Source organism: Eptatretus burgeri, chromosome 14, assembly GCF_056783735.1.
Source record: "Eptatretus burgeri isolate ZD-2024b chromosome 14, Ebu_testis_v1, whole genome shotgun sequence".
Lineage (NCBI taxonomy): Eukaryota > Metazoa > Chordata > Myxini > Myxiniformes > Myxinidae > Eptatretus > Eptatretus burgeri.
This window is the reverse complement of record NC_140974.1, coordinates 37,894,878-37,914,563: the sequence shown is the minus strand read 5'-3', so window position 1 is coordinate 37,914,563 and position 19,686 is coordinate 37,894,878. Positions and strand designations below refer to the sequence as shown.

Genomic DNA, 19,686 nt, shown 5'->3' with positions numbered 1-19,686 from the left:
TCTACTCTCCCAACAATGGTGGCGGTCCTCATTATCATACATGAGATCAGGGCCGTCTCTCTGGACATATCTCGTGCTTTTGATGCAGTATGGCATCCTACCTTGCTCTCCAAACTATCTGCCTCTGGAATCTAAGGCCAACTCGACTCTTGGATTACTGGCTTCCTCCATGCTCGGTGACAATGTGTGACTATCAACGGAACCTTTTCATCTGCTCTCCCTGTCAAGGCCGGAGTACCCCAAGGCAGTGTTCTAGGCCCCATATCATTCCTAATCTTCATCAATGATCTCACCGACTCTCTGAAAAATTCCTCTTTATTTCTTTGCTGATGACACCACTCTCTGCTGCGACACCTCTCATCCTTCTAACATCCAGGCAGCAGCCTCTTCCCTCTCCTCAGACCTTGACAAAAAACACAAACTGGTAAAAATAATAAAGCAGCAATGAGAGCAGTGAATAAGGCGAGGAATTGGATGTAAGAGGAGGTGTATAACAAGTTGGAGAAGGATGGTGGGAAGAGGACGATCTATAAATTAGTTCGTGACAGGGAAAAGGATAATAAAGACATGAAGGGGGGGGGGGGGGGCGGTGATGAAGGACAGTGCTTGGAGTGTAGTGAAAGAGAGGAGGGCAGTTTTAAAAGTAGGAGAAGGATATTTAAGGAGATGTTGAACTGGGGAGGAATCAACGATTAGCTGGAGCTTCTGTGTCATGTGGAGGGGAAGTGGAGTTAGTGGAGATCACAGAGGAGGAGATGCGGACAGCATTAAAGACAATGAAGGAGGGAAGAGCACCAGGCATTGATGAGGTGTGTACAGAGATGCGAGTTGGACAAAGAGGCTGATGAATGTAGGTATGAGAGAGGGTTGCATTCCAGAGCATTGGAGGACAGGGCTAATTGTGCCAATATAGAAGAGGAAAGACAATGTTCAAAGTCGGAGGCATTACACTCCCAAGTCATGTCATGAAGATCCTGGAGAGGATTCTGGAAGGGAGGATTAGGAAGAGTGTAGAGATTGAGATTGGCAAAGACCAACATGGGTTTAGAAAGGGTAGGAAATGACAGATGGGATGTTCATAGTGAGACAGCTGGAGGAGAAGAGGTTTGAAGTACAAGCTAAAATGGCATTGAGATTTGTGGACCTGGAGAAGGCATCTACGACACTGTCCCAAGAGAGTTGGTGATGGCGACACCGAGATGGATGGGAGTGCTGAAAGCAGAAGTTTGGTTGGTGGAAGGGATGTACAAGGGAACAAAGGGAAGTTTTGAATGTTGTATGCAGTCAATCTGGCTGTTGTGGCCAAGAGTAAGTGGGAGATGCAGGAGGTACTGGGGTAGTGGAAAGAGGCCTTTGGGAAGCATGGACTGAGGATGAGTATAGAGAAAACTGAGGTATTGCGGGTCAGGCAGCAGTGAAAAATAAATTAATATCAGATTAGAGGGGAAGGATATCAGACAGGGAAATAGATTTGAGTACCAAGGAGGAACAGAGACCGGTGATGGGAAGTCAGAGGCAGAGATGCAGAGGAGAATTCAGGTGGGTGCATACGAATGCTGGAGGATGGTGGAGGGATTGATGACAAACAGGAAAATATCAAGGAAATTGAAAGTGAAAGTTTTGGTTTCTTCTGCGATGCCAGCCTACCTTTACTGTCTTGAAACGGTGGCACTGACAGGGAGACAACAACAGAGGTTGCAGGTCTGCAAGAACAACTTGATCAGGAGGACTGCAGGAGTGAAGAGGTTGGATAAAAAGAGGGTGGATGAACTGAGGGAGGACATTGGTGAGCTCGAAGGGAGATTGATTTTTTTTTTAAATGGCTGGACACTTGGTGTGGATGGGGGAAGAGAGAATGGTAAAGAGTGCATAGGTTGAGGGAGCAAGGTAGGAGGAAAAGAGCGAGACCGAGGTTGAAATGGGAAGATTGTGTGAGGAGGGATATCAATAATGTGGGGGTGGTTGGAGAGTGGAGAGAGTTGCCTGGGGACAGAAGGAAGTGAATGAGTACAGTGGGCAACGCAGGGCAGAAGTTAGGTTCTGTTGGATCTCACCCCTTATAAAGGGAAGAGAAGGAAGAAGAAACCAGTATTAGGTGGTGGTGAAACAAGTAACATAAGCGCGTGAATATGACAAACAGCAATAGCAGAATGCTAATGATTCGTAACGTAAATATTGGGGATAAAAACACAAGGCCATGGCCAAGCAAGCCAAATGCTGCACAGTTTCATGGAGGGCCAGAATCGCCACTCACCCAAGGGTAAGTTTAGCTTCATTCAGTGAAAGGCAAGTCAAACTCTATATACACAAACTTCAGGTCTTTCCTTCAAACCAAATCGACAAATGCTATTCAGTCAAATGGTGTTTTCCTTGTCGGATTTGAATTCATAGTACAGTACTCCAAGTGCTCCTCGTCTGATCAGGTGTTCATATGAATGAAATTCTATTAATTTAAAACTTTTAAGATGCAGGTCTTACCAAAAAACGCCACAGCAAATTACGATCATTGGAATCAAAAGCACATGAATATTGGGCAATGTCTCCAGAATTAAACAAATTGCAAGACTCCCTTTGTGTCATTTTCATCCCTCATAAATAATTTGATCAGGTGACAACAAAGGTTTCATGGAGAGTACACCGCCAACCACCTTTCATCACTAATGGCCATAATGTCTCTGCATTGTTAGCACCATTGCAAGCAGCACATAACACTTTCACTGCAGAAAGCATGGTGGGTTTTTGCTTCAAACTGAATCAGTTGCTGACAAATTACCTATCAGCACCAACTGCCTTTATCGTTGAGCTGTAAGACCAGGGTTCCCAGGATGGGATATCCCATGGGAGCGAGAGTTCAAACACACATATATATATATATATATATATATATATATATATATATATATATATATATATATATATACATATATATATATATATATATATATGTATACGGTTGTTGCGTTGTGTTATGCCGCAACTCCACGTTGCGGTTGTGGAAATTCGCAAACCACCATTCAGGTCCCGTAGGTGAGATATCTCTGTAAGTACATGTGTAGTTAGCCCCAAACCCGTTGTTTAGAGGGAATAAATGTGATTCATTCGGGCTGCGATGCTTTGAGATAGCCGTTTTTCTGTTCTATCTTTATTTTGAACCAACCACGCTCCAACCATCACACAACAACAACAACGCCAACAGCCACGATCTTTACCTTCACAACTCGCTCCCGCAAACATCGCATCACCGCCATTCCAAACGACACCATGGCCATAAACCACCACCATAAACCCTCCAGCACCTTCACCTCTCTCCTTCTGCGGCCATTCCCACACCACCTGTGAGCACCGAGCGTCGGGCTGTCCTGGGCTCGTACAAGACACGCGCCAAGCCGCGAGTGTAAAATGCGGCCTTTCCGAGGAGAATTCGGATCAGGAATGCTACACGCCCATTTCTGATCCGTCCAATCAGCAAGCGCGGAGCGGTTTGGCCCCGCCTCCAGGCGCGTCTGTGTGGAATCGAGATATGCAAATTCTAGGATCAGGGGAGATTCACGCCCCTTTTTCTCCGTCCAATGGGCGAGCGTAACTCCGCCCCCGAGCTCATCCGGATCCGGAAATTTGCATATGGGTTCTCCTGCCGGCCTATAAAGCGCCGAGCGCAAGGCGAATCTGGAGAGAGTCAATTTGGAAGAGCAGAGTGGAGTCGGGAGGCGAGGGCGTCCCGGTGGTTTTCGGCAGTCGGCTGAGGAGAATTGGGGGGAAGAGTCCGAGGAGCTCGGGTCCGAGGCAAGGAAGACGGCGGTCGGCGACGAGGTCGCGGTGGAATCGCTCGTCACGGGACCCAAGCAAGCCAGCAATACTCTTTCCCCAGAGCATCAACAATTCCCCGCCCCTTTTTCCCCCCGCGCTGAGATAGTACGAAAATGGGGCCCCGTTCCCACCCCACTCCAAGCGGTGTCATCGAAACCCACGAAGGAGCACGAAGTCGGGGCACCGCCGCGCTGCCACATTTGCGGCTCAGTACGAAGACGCGGGTAGGACCCACCCGGTCTCGCGGACCTGACCGCTCATTCAGGTCCCGCGCAAATATTGTCCCACAGGCCCCGTCTGCCCCCTTGTCTTTGAGGGTGGCCTTTTCTTTTGCTTTTGAGTAAATGTGTGTCGGCGCCGTCTGTGAAGTAAAACTGTTTAAGTGTTGCCATGTGCTCACGTAGTCGGTAGTATCTCTGCGTCAGTTTCTTTTGTAGCATTTGATATATGTGCATTCTGTTTGGCTGTATATGTGTGCTCTCCGTGTGCCGTGGAATAAATGTGCATTATGTTGAACTGTTTTCCCGTTTCGCTTCGTCTTTTCTTTAATTGAATCTCCATCTTGCTTCACGTAACGGGTTCGTCGTGGGCTTAAAACGCCCGATATAATTAATCGGAACCGTCGAGGCCGATGATAACACCGCTCGGTTATCCCAATAGCACGGAACGGATCGCTTAAGCGGCCCGTGTCCGGAGTCGACCTGCGGCGAGGTGCGATCGCCCGGTCTACCCTCCACGTGGGTACTTAGGTAGGTCGAGTTTGGCGAACAACCCTATCCCATGCAGGTGGCCGATTGGCACGATCGTGGTGAGGCCGAAAGGCCCACCCGTGACTAGCTCCCGGCGTTAGTCCGAGAGGGTCATGACAGAATTGTCCGTCCGGTGGGCGACATGCCGCGATTCAAGTCACGTGGCCGTTCACACGCCGGCAGGCGCGAATTTGCAGCAATTATATATATATATATATATATATATATATATATATATATATATATATATATATATATATATATATATATATATATATATATATATATATATATATATATATATATACACACACACACACACACACACACACATATATATATATATATATATATATATATATATATATATATATATATATACACACACACACACATATATATATATATATACACACACACACACACACACACATACATATATATATATATATATATATATATATATATATATATATATACACACACACACACACACACACACACACACACACACATATATATATATATATATATATATATATATATATATATATATATATATATATATATACACACGAGGTGTGTTCAAAAAGTATCCAACCTTAATTTTTCGTGCGTAAACAAATGAAGCTAGGGAGGCGTGGTTTGGTGCACGTATGTGGGCGATCCTAATTCATATGGTGAATATTTTCCCGCCTGCAGAAGCTGTCAGTCGCCGACAGACTGGCGATGAGTGAGGAAGTGTAAGTGAGCGCCGTCGGATTTTCGTTTTTGACAAAATGACGGAAAAACTTGAACAACGCTACTGCATCAAATTTTGTGTAAAGCTTGGCGATTCCCAAGTGGAAACGATCCGCAAGATTCAACAGGCGTTCGGGAACGAAGCAATGGGCACCACACAGATAAAAGAGTGGTACAACCGCTTCAAAGATGGTCGCACATCAGTGGAAAGTGAAGCACGTTCTGGTAGGCCCTCAACATCCTGAAATGAGATCGGTATTGACCAAGTGAGGACCCTGCTGATGCAGAATCGTCGAATCATCATCAGAGAACTTGCAGATGAGGCGGGCATCAGCATTGGATCCGTTCATTCCATTGTGACTGAGGATTTGGGCTCAAGGAGAATCTCAGCGAAGTTCGTGCCAAAGCTGCTAACGATCGAGCAGAAGCAACTCCGTTTGGAGATCGCACAGGACATGTTGGAGACTATGAACAGCGATCCCAATTTCTTCAACACAGTGATCACTGGCGATGAGACCACAGTGATCCGTCATTTTGTCAAAAACGAAAATCCGACGGCGCTCACTTATACTTCCTCACTCATCGGCGGTCTGTCAGCAACTGACAGCTTCTGCAGGCGGGAAAATATTCACGCATACGGATTAGGATCGCCTACATACGTGCACCAAACCATGCCTCCCTTGCTTCATTTGTTTACGCACGAAAAATTAAGGTTGGATACTTTTTGAACACACCTCACATATATATATATATATATATATATATATATATATATATATATATATATATATATATATATATATATATATATACATAAAAATATACACACGTGCACACATGTACACACGCACATGCACACACATTACCAGAAAGTATTGCTCAAGCAGTTCTCGCTGCTCATTGAAAGAGCGACACTCTCGTGTGTTCCCTTTCTTGCGTAGGCCCAGGCAATGATTCAGGTAATCATCAGCAGTGCAGGATTGGCCATTTATTTCCAGCTGTAAAGTGAAATCACGCACACACACCACAAGACCCGGAAAATACTCATCAAAGTCAGAACCTCTCTCATCATCACTCTGTGTCGTCTTGGTCTTCATGTGATCAGCCAAGTTTATAACAAGCCTGGAAAAAAAATTAAGGAAATACAATTCGAATGCAGTGTGCATACTTGGAAGCCTTAGTTACAACTGAGTACCAAGCAATTGAACTTGAATGTAAGTTTATAAAACGTTTTCCAAACTAGAATGAAATAACAACAGCATTTTAAAATGAAGTCCCAGGGACACACATGACTAAGATAAATTGGTGAGTGCAAGCCACACTTTTTCTCATTAAAAAAAAAATGAGAAGTCAGGGATGCGGTTAATACATGGCCATAAGGCATACACGGCATAAGAAATGCCAAAAGTACCAATTTACAATGCTCAATATCACATTTCTTTCACTCATTTGTACATTCGAATATGTGCAAATGTTTTGTTATATGTCGGGGATCATGTTTTAATCAAGGAACGGTAAATTGTCGTTCCATGAAAGACCCGGTTCCAAACTAAAGCAGACTTTTGTAAAGAATTGGATGAACAATAATCTCGTACACACAGTAATAGCAGATTATGCGACATTCATTACAATCAATAGCCATTTATGCACTAAAAGGGGGTCGTACTAAACAGTGTCCGGAGACACCCGGAGACTATTTTAGGAGTCAGAACTGCTGTTAAGCTCAATTCCGCTGTTTAAATTTCAATTCCGAGGTGTTATAATTTCAATTTCACTGTTTAAATTGTGAGATTAAGTTTGTAGAGTGTATCGCATTTTAGTTTTAAAACGTGAGCGGAAATTAAATAAAGTTATGAACACCGCACGCAAATTAAATAAATTAAATAATCCGGACTTCTTCGGGCAGTGTTCGTAACTTCATTTAATTGATTTAATATCAGTTATGACTGCTAAAATGTCTCTGGACTTCTCCGGGTGCTGTTTAGTATGACTGTCCCGGGGCGTCTCCAGGTGTCTCTGGACTTCTCCAGGTTTCTCCGGGCATCTCAGGGCGGTGTTTAGTATGACCACTAAAAAGAAGCGTGCCTTTTTTATTGTTAAAAAGAAGGGAAAATTCCAATATATGAACCAAACACAATTATGATCAAAGGCCCTGTCCAAATCTATCAACTGGAGCTGCAATTGCTTTAATGCCGAACAAGGTTTCAACACTTCATTATCTGACGTATCCCATACAAAATCTACCCTGTGTGCACGCTACAGCTGTGATGTAATATAAGGCAAGGATGTTTGGGCTGCATCCTCAGAGAAGGTGCGTGCAGTACTAGGCTTCAGCATGTTCGTCATGGCTTCTCCATACAAGATTACAGCATCTGCAGTCGGTGAATCATTCTTATCCACTGAAGGATCTGGTACAGCAGCAGGCATGGAATCCCTTGTTTGTGGAGGAATCAGCTCTTTCAGGCAGTTCACAATATCCAACTTGGTTCCATGCCTTGGTCGGCCCATACTTGAGAGTGATGATGGGCATGCCTGATTTCCATCTGCAAGTAATTCATCAAGGTCTCCGTCTCGAGTGTGGCACGCAATGTACAAACTGGAAAAAAAAAGTGAACAGTCACTCTTCACAGATGACAACTGATGTTTAGCTCTTGACTTCTCCTGCACTGGTGGTCGACTGAAGAGAAGGAGGCTGTTCTGTTTCATGGGATCCTTGTTGGATCGTATCTAGTCAACAAGATGCTCAGTGACAAATGTTTCATACTGTTCTCTACCCAGTTTCACGATCTTGTGCAACGTATCAACTGCAGCTGGGTCAGCTAGTTCTCTCGTGCTTTGGACAAGAAGGTCACAATTGTTGTCAATGATTGAGTTTCCCATCTCCTCAATCACATTGCTGAGTGCCTGCGGCGCATGAGTGAAGAATGTCACCTGTAAAGTTTTTGACTGTTCATGGTGTTGAAGATCTGCCTTATTTTCTCACTTCTTCATTGATTCCTGAAACTCTTCAATCACATGAGCCATCTCAGGACCAGACACATTTCAGAGCTGCAGTGTTGTGGAGCTGCAGGATTCTCTGTCAAACCTACATCACCATCACTCTTTACACAAGCATTGTACTGCTCATGAATGTGATCGAAGGCTATATTTGAGAACTCACATCCTGTCTTCCTGACTGTAAAGCTCCCACTGAGAAATTCCGCATATACAGCAGGGTGTTTGTCTGCTCGAGTGACCATGTCATGTCTGTGTACTGGTATCCATCTGGTATAATTGGAGTGGTCAAGTGAGAAGAACCAAGGGGCAATCTGTGACAGAGCATTTATGTAGAGCCTGAAGTCAGCCTCTCTTAGTGATCAAACATAGATTGCACTTGATCATACACATATCAAAAACATCTGATACATTATCTGCATATGAGCCTAGAAAACATCTAGCAGCCTTTCTTGAAAGAAACATGTGAAGAAATAAGCAAGATGTGGAAGAACATAGCATAGAGTTGGATTCATTAGTATTCGCTGGCAGCCATTTTGGAAAATGGCTGCCATGGCTATCAGGAGATAAATCTGCAATGGCCCTACAGCTGTAAATATTCATTCGGGCATGCTCCAACAATGTGCCAATTTCCATGCTTCTAGCGTTAAAGACACAATTCGCACACCAGTCTGCCGGACGATAGGAGAAGATTGGAAACTGCTCCAGGACCTGGACAATGACCTTTAACCAAGGTGTGAAATAGATCTGATCTTGAGATGACATTATTCTTTGGACTTTTAAAGGAACAGGATTTCCTGGATGTATGGAGGGTGGGGATTGAAAATCGGATGACTATCGAAAGATATGATGGAATACCATTAGTTTTATGACTTGAGAAATAAATCAGAATATTGTATTACCTTTTGCATACCTGTAATGAGTTGTGGTTCTATTGCGGTTGTAAGAGTGGTTCCACCTGAGTTCAAGTATCCATTTTACTCTGGCACAGAGCCTTCCTATCCTGTTGTGGGGAAAGTTGCTGCTCAATCTTTCAAGAGATATCTGCTTTATCTTTACTGCACTATTTATTTATTTGTTTACTTACTTACATTCAATCAATTTCAAGCAATAAGAAAATGAAGAGCATCATCGAGATGAACAAGTGGCATTCCAGGTGAACTCTGTCATAGTTTTCCTTTGTTGAATAATCGGAGGAGAATCATAAAACAAATGTTCTTAGTTGACCAATATCAGAGTACTTTATTTTGGGAATCACTCGGCCAGGACTGTCTTGTGACTTGAACACATATGAACACTTACGGTACATATTCATTGCATCTGAGGCACAGGTTTAAGTCTCATACACGTTGGATGACATATTTTTTTATTATAACTAGCTGTTCTTTCATTCCATCTCTGTTATGTGCAGGCCTAGGCTTATACTTATGAGAGGATACTGTAGTTGGTCCAAGCCATCTTTACTGAGGACGCTTGTGGTGTTCAAGACCAGTTGTGAGCTGAGCAGTAAGGCCATGATGAAGAGCGACATGTCATTTGAGGAGCTGCCCTGTAAATTACACAGAGGGTGGAAGGTGGTTTTCTAAAACAAACAAATATTGTTCAGAAACATCAGGTTTGTACTGCAGTTCAGAGTAAGTGAGAATTTTGAAAAGCAGGTCTGGTATTTTAATTTCGATTCATTTAATTAATCAATGTAATGGTGGAGAAAATGTTTCTTTAATGCCAGGGCTGCATAGCCCAGCAACATGTCTGTCGTACTACCCATACACAACATTTGATTACAAACAAAATATTTGAGTACAGATGAAAACAGATTTGGAAGCAATGATTTTGTTATGTTTCACTTGTAATCAAATAGGAAATAAAAGAACCTTCTCAACATCTCCGAGCCCTTCTGTGTCCAGCAGCAGAAGGTACTTGTGTTTGTCATAAGGGTGTTGAAGGGCCCAAACCCAGATTCCCTTTGTCTGAGACTGGACCGTGTGTCCCAAAGCAAATCCTGGAAAAAAAAAAAAAAGATGCACATGAGATCAAGTGATTGGTGGGGAGGTTGAGGAAACACAGATGGACAAAAATGCACAGGTGGACTTCATGAAATGTGGTGCAGAGATGGCAGGAAAAGTATGAAGGTGTCACTCAAAGTCATGTTTTCTGAAACATTTTCTCAACCTTTATATTTCAAAATAATTATTTCAAGCAAATTGTACGTAGCTTTCTGATATGACGATGTACAAAAAGCACACCATTGTTGTAGTTGTTGTGTTAACGTTTTCCCTGAACATGACAGTGAATCATTGTCCAACATCAAATGGATATCTATAAAGACCAATTAATTACCTCCATCACCGAAGGTGAACGGAGCTTATGTTATCGACCCTGTTTGCCTGTCCGTCTACGAGCAGGATATCTTCAAAAGTTAAGGACGGATTCGGACGAAACTTGGAGAACAGGGTCGGTATCCCACTGAGAGGCCGGATCTGGATCCAGCCATGAACCAAAATCGAATCGGCTTCTTCTTGGCTCCAAACCAACTCATCCATAAAACTTTTTGTGATATTGTGCTCTGTATCGTTTTTGGCCCCATCTCTAAATGGTGAAGAATTACTGAAATATTTTTAGTTCTCGCACCTGGATCCGGATTCAGATCTTCACCAAAATTGAATCTTTTCGTCCTTGTCACACGCCCAACCTGTCCACCAAGTTTTGTCAGAATCTGTTAATAACTTTTTGAGATATTGTTGTTGGCCTTATCTCTCAATGGTGAAGAATCACTATAATAATTATAGTATACGGAATCTGGATCTGGATCTTCACCAAAATGAAATCATATCGTCGTTTTCACACACCCAATTTCTCCACCAAGTTTTGTCCGAATCTGTCTTTAACTGTTTGAAATATTCTGCTCACAGCCAGACAGACAAACAGACAGAGACAGACAGACAGACAAAAAGGGGTGAAAATACAACCTCTGTACACCTTCGGCGGCAGAGGTAACAAGGTACAAAAACTGATCTCCTTAACTACAGGCCTATCAGATTGCTTCCTATCATCACCAAGGACATGGAATTTATAATCACAGTTAATATGAAATCCTTCCTCTTCTCCAATGACTATGTCAGATCTCAGATCATCAATGAAATTCAGAATCAGACCAGGCCACTCTACCTTGGACATGCTGCTTCGACTCTCCCAACTATGGGTGGATGCCCTCAATGTCAGACATGACATCAGATCGGAGGGGTTTTCTAATCATCAAGGCAAAAGGGGAGACATCAGTCTGCCTGTCAGTGTCATCAGTTAATTGATGGCAATCCAATTAATTAACTCAAAGACGTTTTATGCACTTATTCATACATACGCGATACTCTTCTAAACCTGCCACACCTTTCCCCCAATTTCCATGAATATTGTATATCGAAAGTTACCAAAGTTCACAGATCATATTATTTCCATACCACAATTCAAACGTACAGAAGCCATGTTAATTGGCAAGTCCTTCAAACCAAAATGATCGCCCAACAATGGATGGAGGACCTCAATGTCAGACATGAGATCAGGACCATCTCCCTTGACATATCTCAAGCATTCAATACAGTCTGGCACCCCCACCTTGCTCTCCAATCGCTCTGCATATGGCATTAAAGGCCAACTCCACTCTTGGGTTACTGACTTCCTCCACTCTAATAGCCAATACATTGATGAGCCAAAACATTATGACAACTGACAGGTGAAGTGAATAACATTGATTATCTTGTTACAATGGAACCTGTCAAGGGGTGGAATATATTAGGCAGCAAGTGAACAGTCAGTTCTTGAAGTTGATGTGTTGAATGCACGAGAAATGGGCAGGAGTAAAGACTTGAGTGACTTTGACAAGGGCCAAATTGTCATGGCCAGCCGACTGGGTCAGAGCATCTCTGAAATGGCAAGGCTTGTGGGGTGCTCCAGGTCAGCAGTGGTGAGTACCTACTGACAGTGGTCCGAGGAGGGACAAACCACAAACCGGCGACAGGGTGTTGGGTGCCCAAGGCTCATCGATGCGCAAGGGCAACGAAGGCTATCCCATCTGGTCCGAACCAACAGAAGGTCTACTGTGGCAAAAGTCACAGAACATTTTAATGGTGGTCACGGAAAAAATGTGTCACAATCCACAGTGCATCGCACCCGACTGCATGTGGGGCTGCGTAACCGAAGACCGGTCAGAGTGCCCACGATGACCTCTGTCCACCGTCAAAAGCGCCTACAATGGGTACGCAAGCGTCGGAACTGGAACTTGGAGCAGTGGAAGAAGGTCGCCTGGTCTGATGAGTCCCGTTTTCTTTTACATCACGTGGATGGCCGTGTTCGTGTGCGCCGTTTACCTGGGGAAGTGATGGCACCAGGATGCACTGTGGGAAGACGACAAGCCGGTGGAGGGAGTGTGATGCTCTGGGCAATGTTCTGCTGAGAAACCCTGGGTCCAGCCATTCATGTGGACGGCAAATTGACACGTGTCACCTATCTAAACATCGTTGCAGACCAGGTACACCCCTTCATGGCAATGGTATTCCCTGATAGCAGTGGCCTCTTTCAGCAGGATAATGCGCCCTGCCACACTGCACACATTGTTCGGGAATGGTTTGAGGAACATGATGAAGTGTTCACGGTGTTGCCCTGGCCTCCAAATTCTCCAGATCTCAATCGGATTGAGAATCTGTGGGATGTGCTGGACTGACAAGTCCAATCCACGGCAGCTCCACCTCACAACGTACAGGACTTTAAGGATCTGCTGCTAATGTTTTGGTGTCAGATACCACAGGACACCTTCAGGGATCTTGTAGAGTCCATGCCTTGGCGGGTCGGCACTGTTTTGGTGGCACATGGTGGACCAACAGCAAATTAGGCAGATGGTCATAATATTTTGGCTCATCAGTGTATGTGGCTCTAAAACAAGATCCTCTCATTTCCTCTCCCTGTCAACACTGGAGTCCACCAAGGCAGTCTCTTGGACCCTGTCCTACTCCGAGTATTCATCAATGCTCTCTGACTGGAAAATCCTCCTTATCTATTTGCTGATGACTTACCCTCTGCCATGACATCCCTCACCTTTCAGACAGGAAAGCAGCAGCCTCTTCTTTCTCTTCTCTTTCATTCTCTTTCTCTTCTCTTCATAAAACTACAAGCTGGTTCATTATTATTTAACAAGGAAAAGTACCCATCCCAAGTGATGGGAAAAGCAGGCAAAAGTATCTGTCCCCAGTGACGGGAAAGGTTGAAGTTGATCTATCAATTTAAATAATATTTCATGGACTTTAAAAAGGTCAATTGTGTTGCACTCTTGGTTTCACTCAGAATTAAAGCTCTGAACTACTTGTACCACCCACTGCAAAATGGTAGTGCAACATTTGGCGGTGGAGATTGGATTTGGCTCAAAAGAGGGCAAAATATCCTGGTGGCGAAATAAAATTTGGCATCAACATTACTCATGCCTGTTCTCCTGTCATTTCAAAATTGAAAGTTGAGCTTTTCAAATGCAGCACAAGAAGTGGCCTCCATAAACAGGAGACAGATGAATGTACGGACAGACATCACGGTTCACAATATATAATATATGACTTCCCTTCCAAGGAACGTCAACACAGAAAGAGACCATTCGGCCCATGAAGTCTGTGCAATGGTAATCAACCGATGACATGTTTTTATATCCAGTCAAGGCTCGTGGAAGAGCTAGAACACGAAATGGATCATGACACAACAGGACAAAAGGAACAGTAGTAAGAGGGTGGTGGTGGTGGTGGTGGTGGTTGGCTGGGGGGGGTACACCAACATTGGAGTTGAAGAACAAAATAGAGGGAGAATTGGAAAAACAATTGTGTAGACAGGAATGGGGTGGACAGGTTGGATACAGAAGAAAACTTATTCCTCCTCCCTCCCCCCTTACCCCAACCCTGCCTATCACCCCTCCTCTCTCCCTTCGTTCCCTCTTTCCCCTCCTCTCTCCCTCCCCTCTTTCTCCTTATCTCTCTCCCTCACTACCCTATTCCCCTCCCCTCTCTATATTTCCATGCTCTATCCTTTTTAAACGGTTTTAATTTCCATATATATATATATATATATATATATATATATATATATATATATATATATATATATATATATATATATATGTTTTTGCTTTCCCTATTCAGTTGTAACTTTTATTTAATTCTAGCAAATACAACTCATCACTTCGCTGATGGGAATATGAAGGAGGGGGGGGGGGACAGAGAGAGAATAATGAGAAAGTATGGAGGGATGGGAGGGAGAGAGAGTAGGGAGGTAGAGAAGATGGAGGGAGGGAGAGAAGATGGAGGGAGAGAGGAGGGAGGAGAAAGGGAGGAGAGAGGGAGGAGGGAGGAGAGAAGGAGGAGGGGGAAGTGAGGAGGGGTGGGGGAAGCAAGGGGGGGGGTAAAAGTGAGGAAGGTGGGTGGGGAGAGCAACACTTCACCAAACGTTGCAACACACTGTGGGAGGAAAGGGTGTGTGGAGGGGGGTCTGAGAGGAGGAGAGAGAAAGGGGGCAAGGAGGGAACAGAGAGAGAGGGAGGAAGAGTGTGAGGAAGGGGGGAGGAAAAAGAGAGAGAAAGGTGAGGGAGTAGGTGGGGTTAACAAAGAGAATGTTATGTTATGCTTAATGACCGAACGAACGAACACACACACACACACACACACACACACACACACACACACACACACACACACACACACACACTAATTGAGGTGTCAGTCACATGAATTGAGGTGTCTGTTCCCAGCAATTTTGGCTAAAGCAATGTAGAAATCAAGAAATTGACCAAATACCAAGATCTCAAAAATGAAATAAAAACATTCTGGAATTTGAAGGGTGCCAAAATTTTACCAGTGATTATTGGAGCAATGTGATTGATAAATAATAACCTTACAGAGATCTTAAAAACAACCATCGTGCAAAGTCTTTCCTTGGTACACCTAACGGTTCACCACCATCTCAGATCATCCCCCATCCAAAAGTATGATTTTTTCTACCCCCGTTATCCCTCCCCAAGCCCACCTCTTTTCAAATTCCCAGTTTTTCTTTCCTGAGAGTTTCTTTCTGTCTCCATCTTGTCCACCCCGTGCATCCTCCCAAAGCCCTCATTCTTCACCACATCCCTTATTTGTCCAAGTTTCCCTCTATTTTGTCCCTCAACCCTGCTGCTGTTTCCCACTCCTCTTTCTACGGTTCCTTTTGTTCTGTTACATCCTCATTAGTTCTATGTTCTAGCTCCTCCATGAGCCTCGACTTTGTATACAAAAAAAAGTCTTCACGTAAATGTTGTTCAGAGAGGGTAAATCCTGTTATATAGGTAATGTAATTTAAGCATACTGTTTATTGTTTCACGAAATAAAAATGCGTACAAATATCTTTGTAATATGGAGTTGATGTCAATGTGTAAAAACTTGATGTTCTGCATTCCAGAGGAACAGCAGAAACTACAATTGCACTCGGTAGAGTGCATAGTTCCACCAGGCTGAAGAGCTTACATTTTGTATCCCACTGATAGGCCAGATCTGGATTCAGACCTGAACCAAAATCTAATCAGCTTGTTCTTACAACCTACCCAACTCATCAACCAAGTTTCGTCTGAATCTGTCCACAACTTTTTAAGATATCCTGCACACAAACAAACAGACAAACAAAGAAACAAGAAAAAAATGTCATGCAGACCACGATACTTGCAAACTCCACCCCCTCTCCAATGGTTGCCATGGATACATCAACTTGGCCATTTCATTAAGATTACAATTGACAATCTTAATCAAAGCTCAGGTCAATCGGATGAAAATTGATTATTTTTCAGATTGAAATTGATAATTTTAGAAGCTTGACCTTGAGTTGACCTTTGACCTTTCAATCTCAAAATAGTTGGTTTCCCAGTTCAGTAATGCATTATACAATTGCTTTTTAATTTTCAAGTCAATCGGATGAAAATTGACGATTTTTCAGATTAAAAACAAATGACAATTATAGAAATTTCACCTTGAGTTGACCTTTGACCTCAAAATCATTCGGCTTCTCATTTGAGACTACCTCTCCAACTTGGTAAAGTTACCTGATGATCGATTTGGAATTGTGACCTGTTGGCGATTGACAGACAGACAGACAGACAGAATGAAATTGCTCGTTGAGCAAGGAATTGCCGGAATAACTTTATCATTTCTCCATGATCTCTGAAAAAAAAAAAACCTGGAAATCAATTTGGGTCTGAAAGTCGATAGTGCTACTGTTTAATGAGTTATAGCACATAGTTTGGTCATGATCATAACTTGGAAGTGAATCGGACTTGAAATGGCGTTTTTATCACAATTTGAAAGTTTTGACCCGACCCCCCTGACATTCGACCCCCGACCGCTAAGAAGGGTGTTGGTGTGACACCCTAATGAGACATATGGTTGGATGTGTTTGTCTTAGAAGATGCACATTTTGGATTCGGTTTGAAGTCGATACGACCATTTTAGCGGACGTTATTGCGAAAATAAGAATTTCAGTTTTTCGGTAACCTTGACCTTGAACTTTGACCTCGATTCACCAAAAACGACAAGTGTCTAAGTTGGGCCATGGTCGACATCTGTACCCAGTTTGGTCCTGATCACTGAAACGGTGTGGCTGCTACAGGGGAAACAAACAAACAGACAGACAGACACACAGAATGGCACACACAACCGACCAACATAATTGCCGAAATCCGAGGATTCCGGCAATTAATAGCAAAATCAACTGACCAATATACTTGAAAAATCTTCCATTTTGCAAGTAACAAGACATCATGCAGAGCGGGACACTTGCCAAATCCCTAAAACAAATTTGAACTTAAAAAGAATAGGTTGTTGAATTCAATGACCAAATATCTAAATCCTCTTCAAATTTCAAATCATTCGGATGAAAATTGAAAATTTTAGAAATTCGGCCGATGTTGACTTCAAAAATAATTGGTGGTTGAATTCAATAACGTGAGATGCAAATTTTGTTCAAATTTCTCGTAAATTGGATGGAAATCGAGGTTTTTTTTAGAAATTTGACAAAGATGTTGACCTTTGGCCGATATTGACCTTTTGACCTCAAAAACAATAGGCTTTTGCTTATGACGAATTCTACCAGGTGGTGAAGTTTTGTGAAGATCGGTTTAAAACTGTGACCCATAGGTGATTAACATACAGACAAACAGACAAAACAAGAAGAAGACGTCGTGCAGAGCACGATACTTGCAAAATCCATCAAACAAATTTAACCTGAAAAATAATTGGAGGTTTAATTCAATGACCAAATATGCAACTCCTCTTCAAATTTCAAGTCAATCAGATGAAAACTGAGGATTTTATAAATACCACCTTAGTAGTTTACCTTTGGCCTATGTTGACCTCAAAAATAATTGGCTGGTTAAATTCAGTGACCTGAAATATATATCCTCTTCAAATTTCAAGTCAATTGAATGAAAATTGAGGATTTTAGAAATCTCACCTAAGTTGTAGACATTTGACCTATGTTGACCTTTCGGTCCATGTTGACCTCAATAATAATTGGCTTGTTTCATTCAGTGACCTGAATTATAAATGCTCTTCAAATTTCAAGTCAATCGAATGAAAATTGAGGACTTTAGAAACCTCAAAGTTGTTGACCTTTGGCCTATGTTGACATTTTGACCTCAAAAGCAATAGGCTTCTACCGTGTGACAAAATCTACCATGTGATGAAGTTTTGTGAAGATCGGTTTAAAATTGTGACCTGTAGGTGAGAAACAGACAGACGGAATAACAAAATCGACTGACCAATATACTTGAAAAATTTTCGGTTTTCGCAAACAACAAATGAAAAAAAAATCATTCAGAGTGACACTTGGCAAAACAGAACAAAGTATAACGGCACTCGGTAGAGCACATACCTCCGCCAGTCTGAACGGTTTACATTTTGTATGCCACTGATAGGCTGGATCTGAAGCAAAATCGAATCGGTTTGTTCTTGTCACTTAACCAACTCATCCACCTAGTTTTGTCATAACTTGTCCACAACTTTTTGAGATACAGCATCATGATTTTCTGTGTGTAAGTTTTTTGACTTGTCTCACAATTTTAGAAATTAGGCCTTGAATAATTTGAGAACCAAAGACCCTGAGGACCCAAACGACCCTGATGACCCAAAAGAACCATCTAGGACCATATTGACCACTTTCCACTCTTTAGAACCCTTAGCTTAGACCTCTCAGACCCTCTTACATCATTTCGAACCACAAAGACCCTAAGACTCCTTTCTACACTTTCGGCCTTCACACCTTTCAGACCTTTTAATACCCTTTAGATCCCTTCAGACAATTCCAACCCTTTAAACTTTAAATTAGACTCTTTTGACCCCTTCAACCTTTGAATACTCTTTGGCCATTTCGATCCTTTAGACCTTTTCAGACCTTTGACCTTTACAATTTTTCAAACCTTTGACCTTTACACATCTCCAACGAGACCATTTAGACATTTTATTTACACTCAACAACCTTTAATTTAGTACATCCTTCCATTTATTTTCTACACAAAATACACCACACAAAACAAGTCCTGATGATGGGTCTGCAATCTCTGATTGCTCTTTCTTGTTGTATTGTAATGTTATAACAATAATTTCACACAATGTGCCACTATGTTGAAAAAAACTAAAACCTTCTTATTGTTCTGAGGCAAAATAAGAAAACCCTGAACTTGGATTAGTCAGAGTTATCATCTGGTATCTGGTGTTAGCTAGTTTTACAGACAAGAGCAGAGGTTACCTGCCTGCGTTTAGTTACCTCGTGGGTTAACTGTATCTCTCTATCGAGTGCAGCCTGTGGCTGCTGGTTGCATCATTGGTTGGGACGCGGCTATGCCGCTGATGCAATGTCCTCCTTACCAGTACACTGGTACTCATCTTGCCGACCTCAGAAGGATGACAGACTGTCAACCTCCTAGTGTATATTAATTCAACGGCAAACGGGGCTTGAACTCAGGACCCGAGGATCCCAAGCCTCCACCCTAACCACTAAGCCAACACCAGGCTTGGTTAACTGTATGACTGAGGGTTACAATTATAGGTGGTTATGGACACATTTCCTTCGGATTACCTGTTTTAGGTTAGGGTTACCTGTTTAAGTTGGAGTCAAGTGTTTAATTTGGGTTTGCCTGTCTGGGCTACATTCACCTATTCCGTTCGGGTTACCAGTCTGGGTTAGCGCAAGTTATTATAGGCTTAAGATTAACTGTATGAGTTAAAGTTACCTGTTAGCGTTATGGTCACCGATTTGGTTCAATTTACCAGGATGGTATGAGTTATCGTCAGCTATTATGATTAGGTTTATCTTTAGGAGTTGGGACTATCTCTCCCAAATACAGTGCTCA

General features: G+C 42.7%; 1 protein-coding gene across 1 annotated transcript in view; it reads right to left on the bottom strand.

Annotated features, from left to right (window-relative positions):
• The window catches only part of LOC147012986 (guanylate-binding protein 2-like), a 49,853-nt gene that overhangs the window by 29,914 nt on the left and 253 nt on the right, over positions 1-19,686 (bottom strand). The window contains exons 2-4 of the mRNA XM_085854409.1: positions 10,166-10,293; positions 9,731-9,840; positions 6,164-6,419 (exon numbers count right to left, since the gene is read on the bottom strand). Coding sequence (XP_085710535.1) covers positions 6,164-6,419; positions 9,731-9,840; positions 10,166-10,293 — 494 coding nt within the window. The remainder of the gene's footprint in view (positions 1-6,163; positions 6,420-9,730; positions 9,841-10,165; positions 10,294-19,686) is intronic.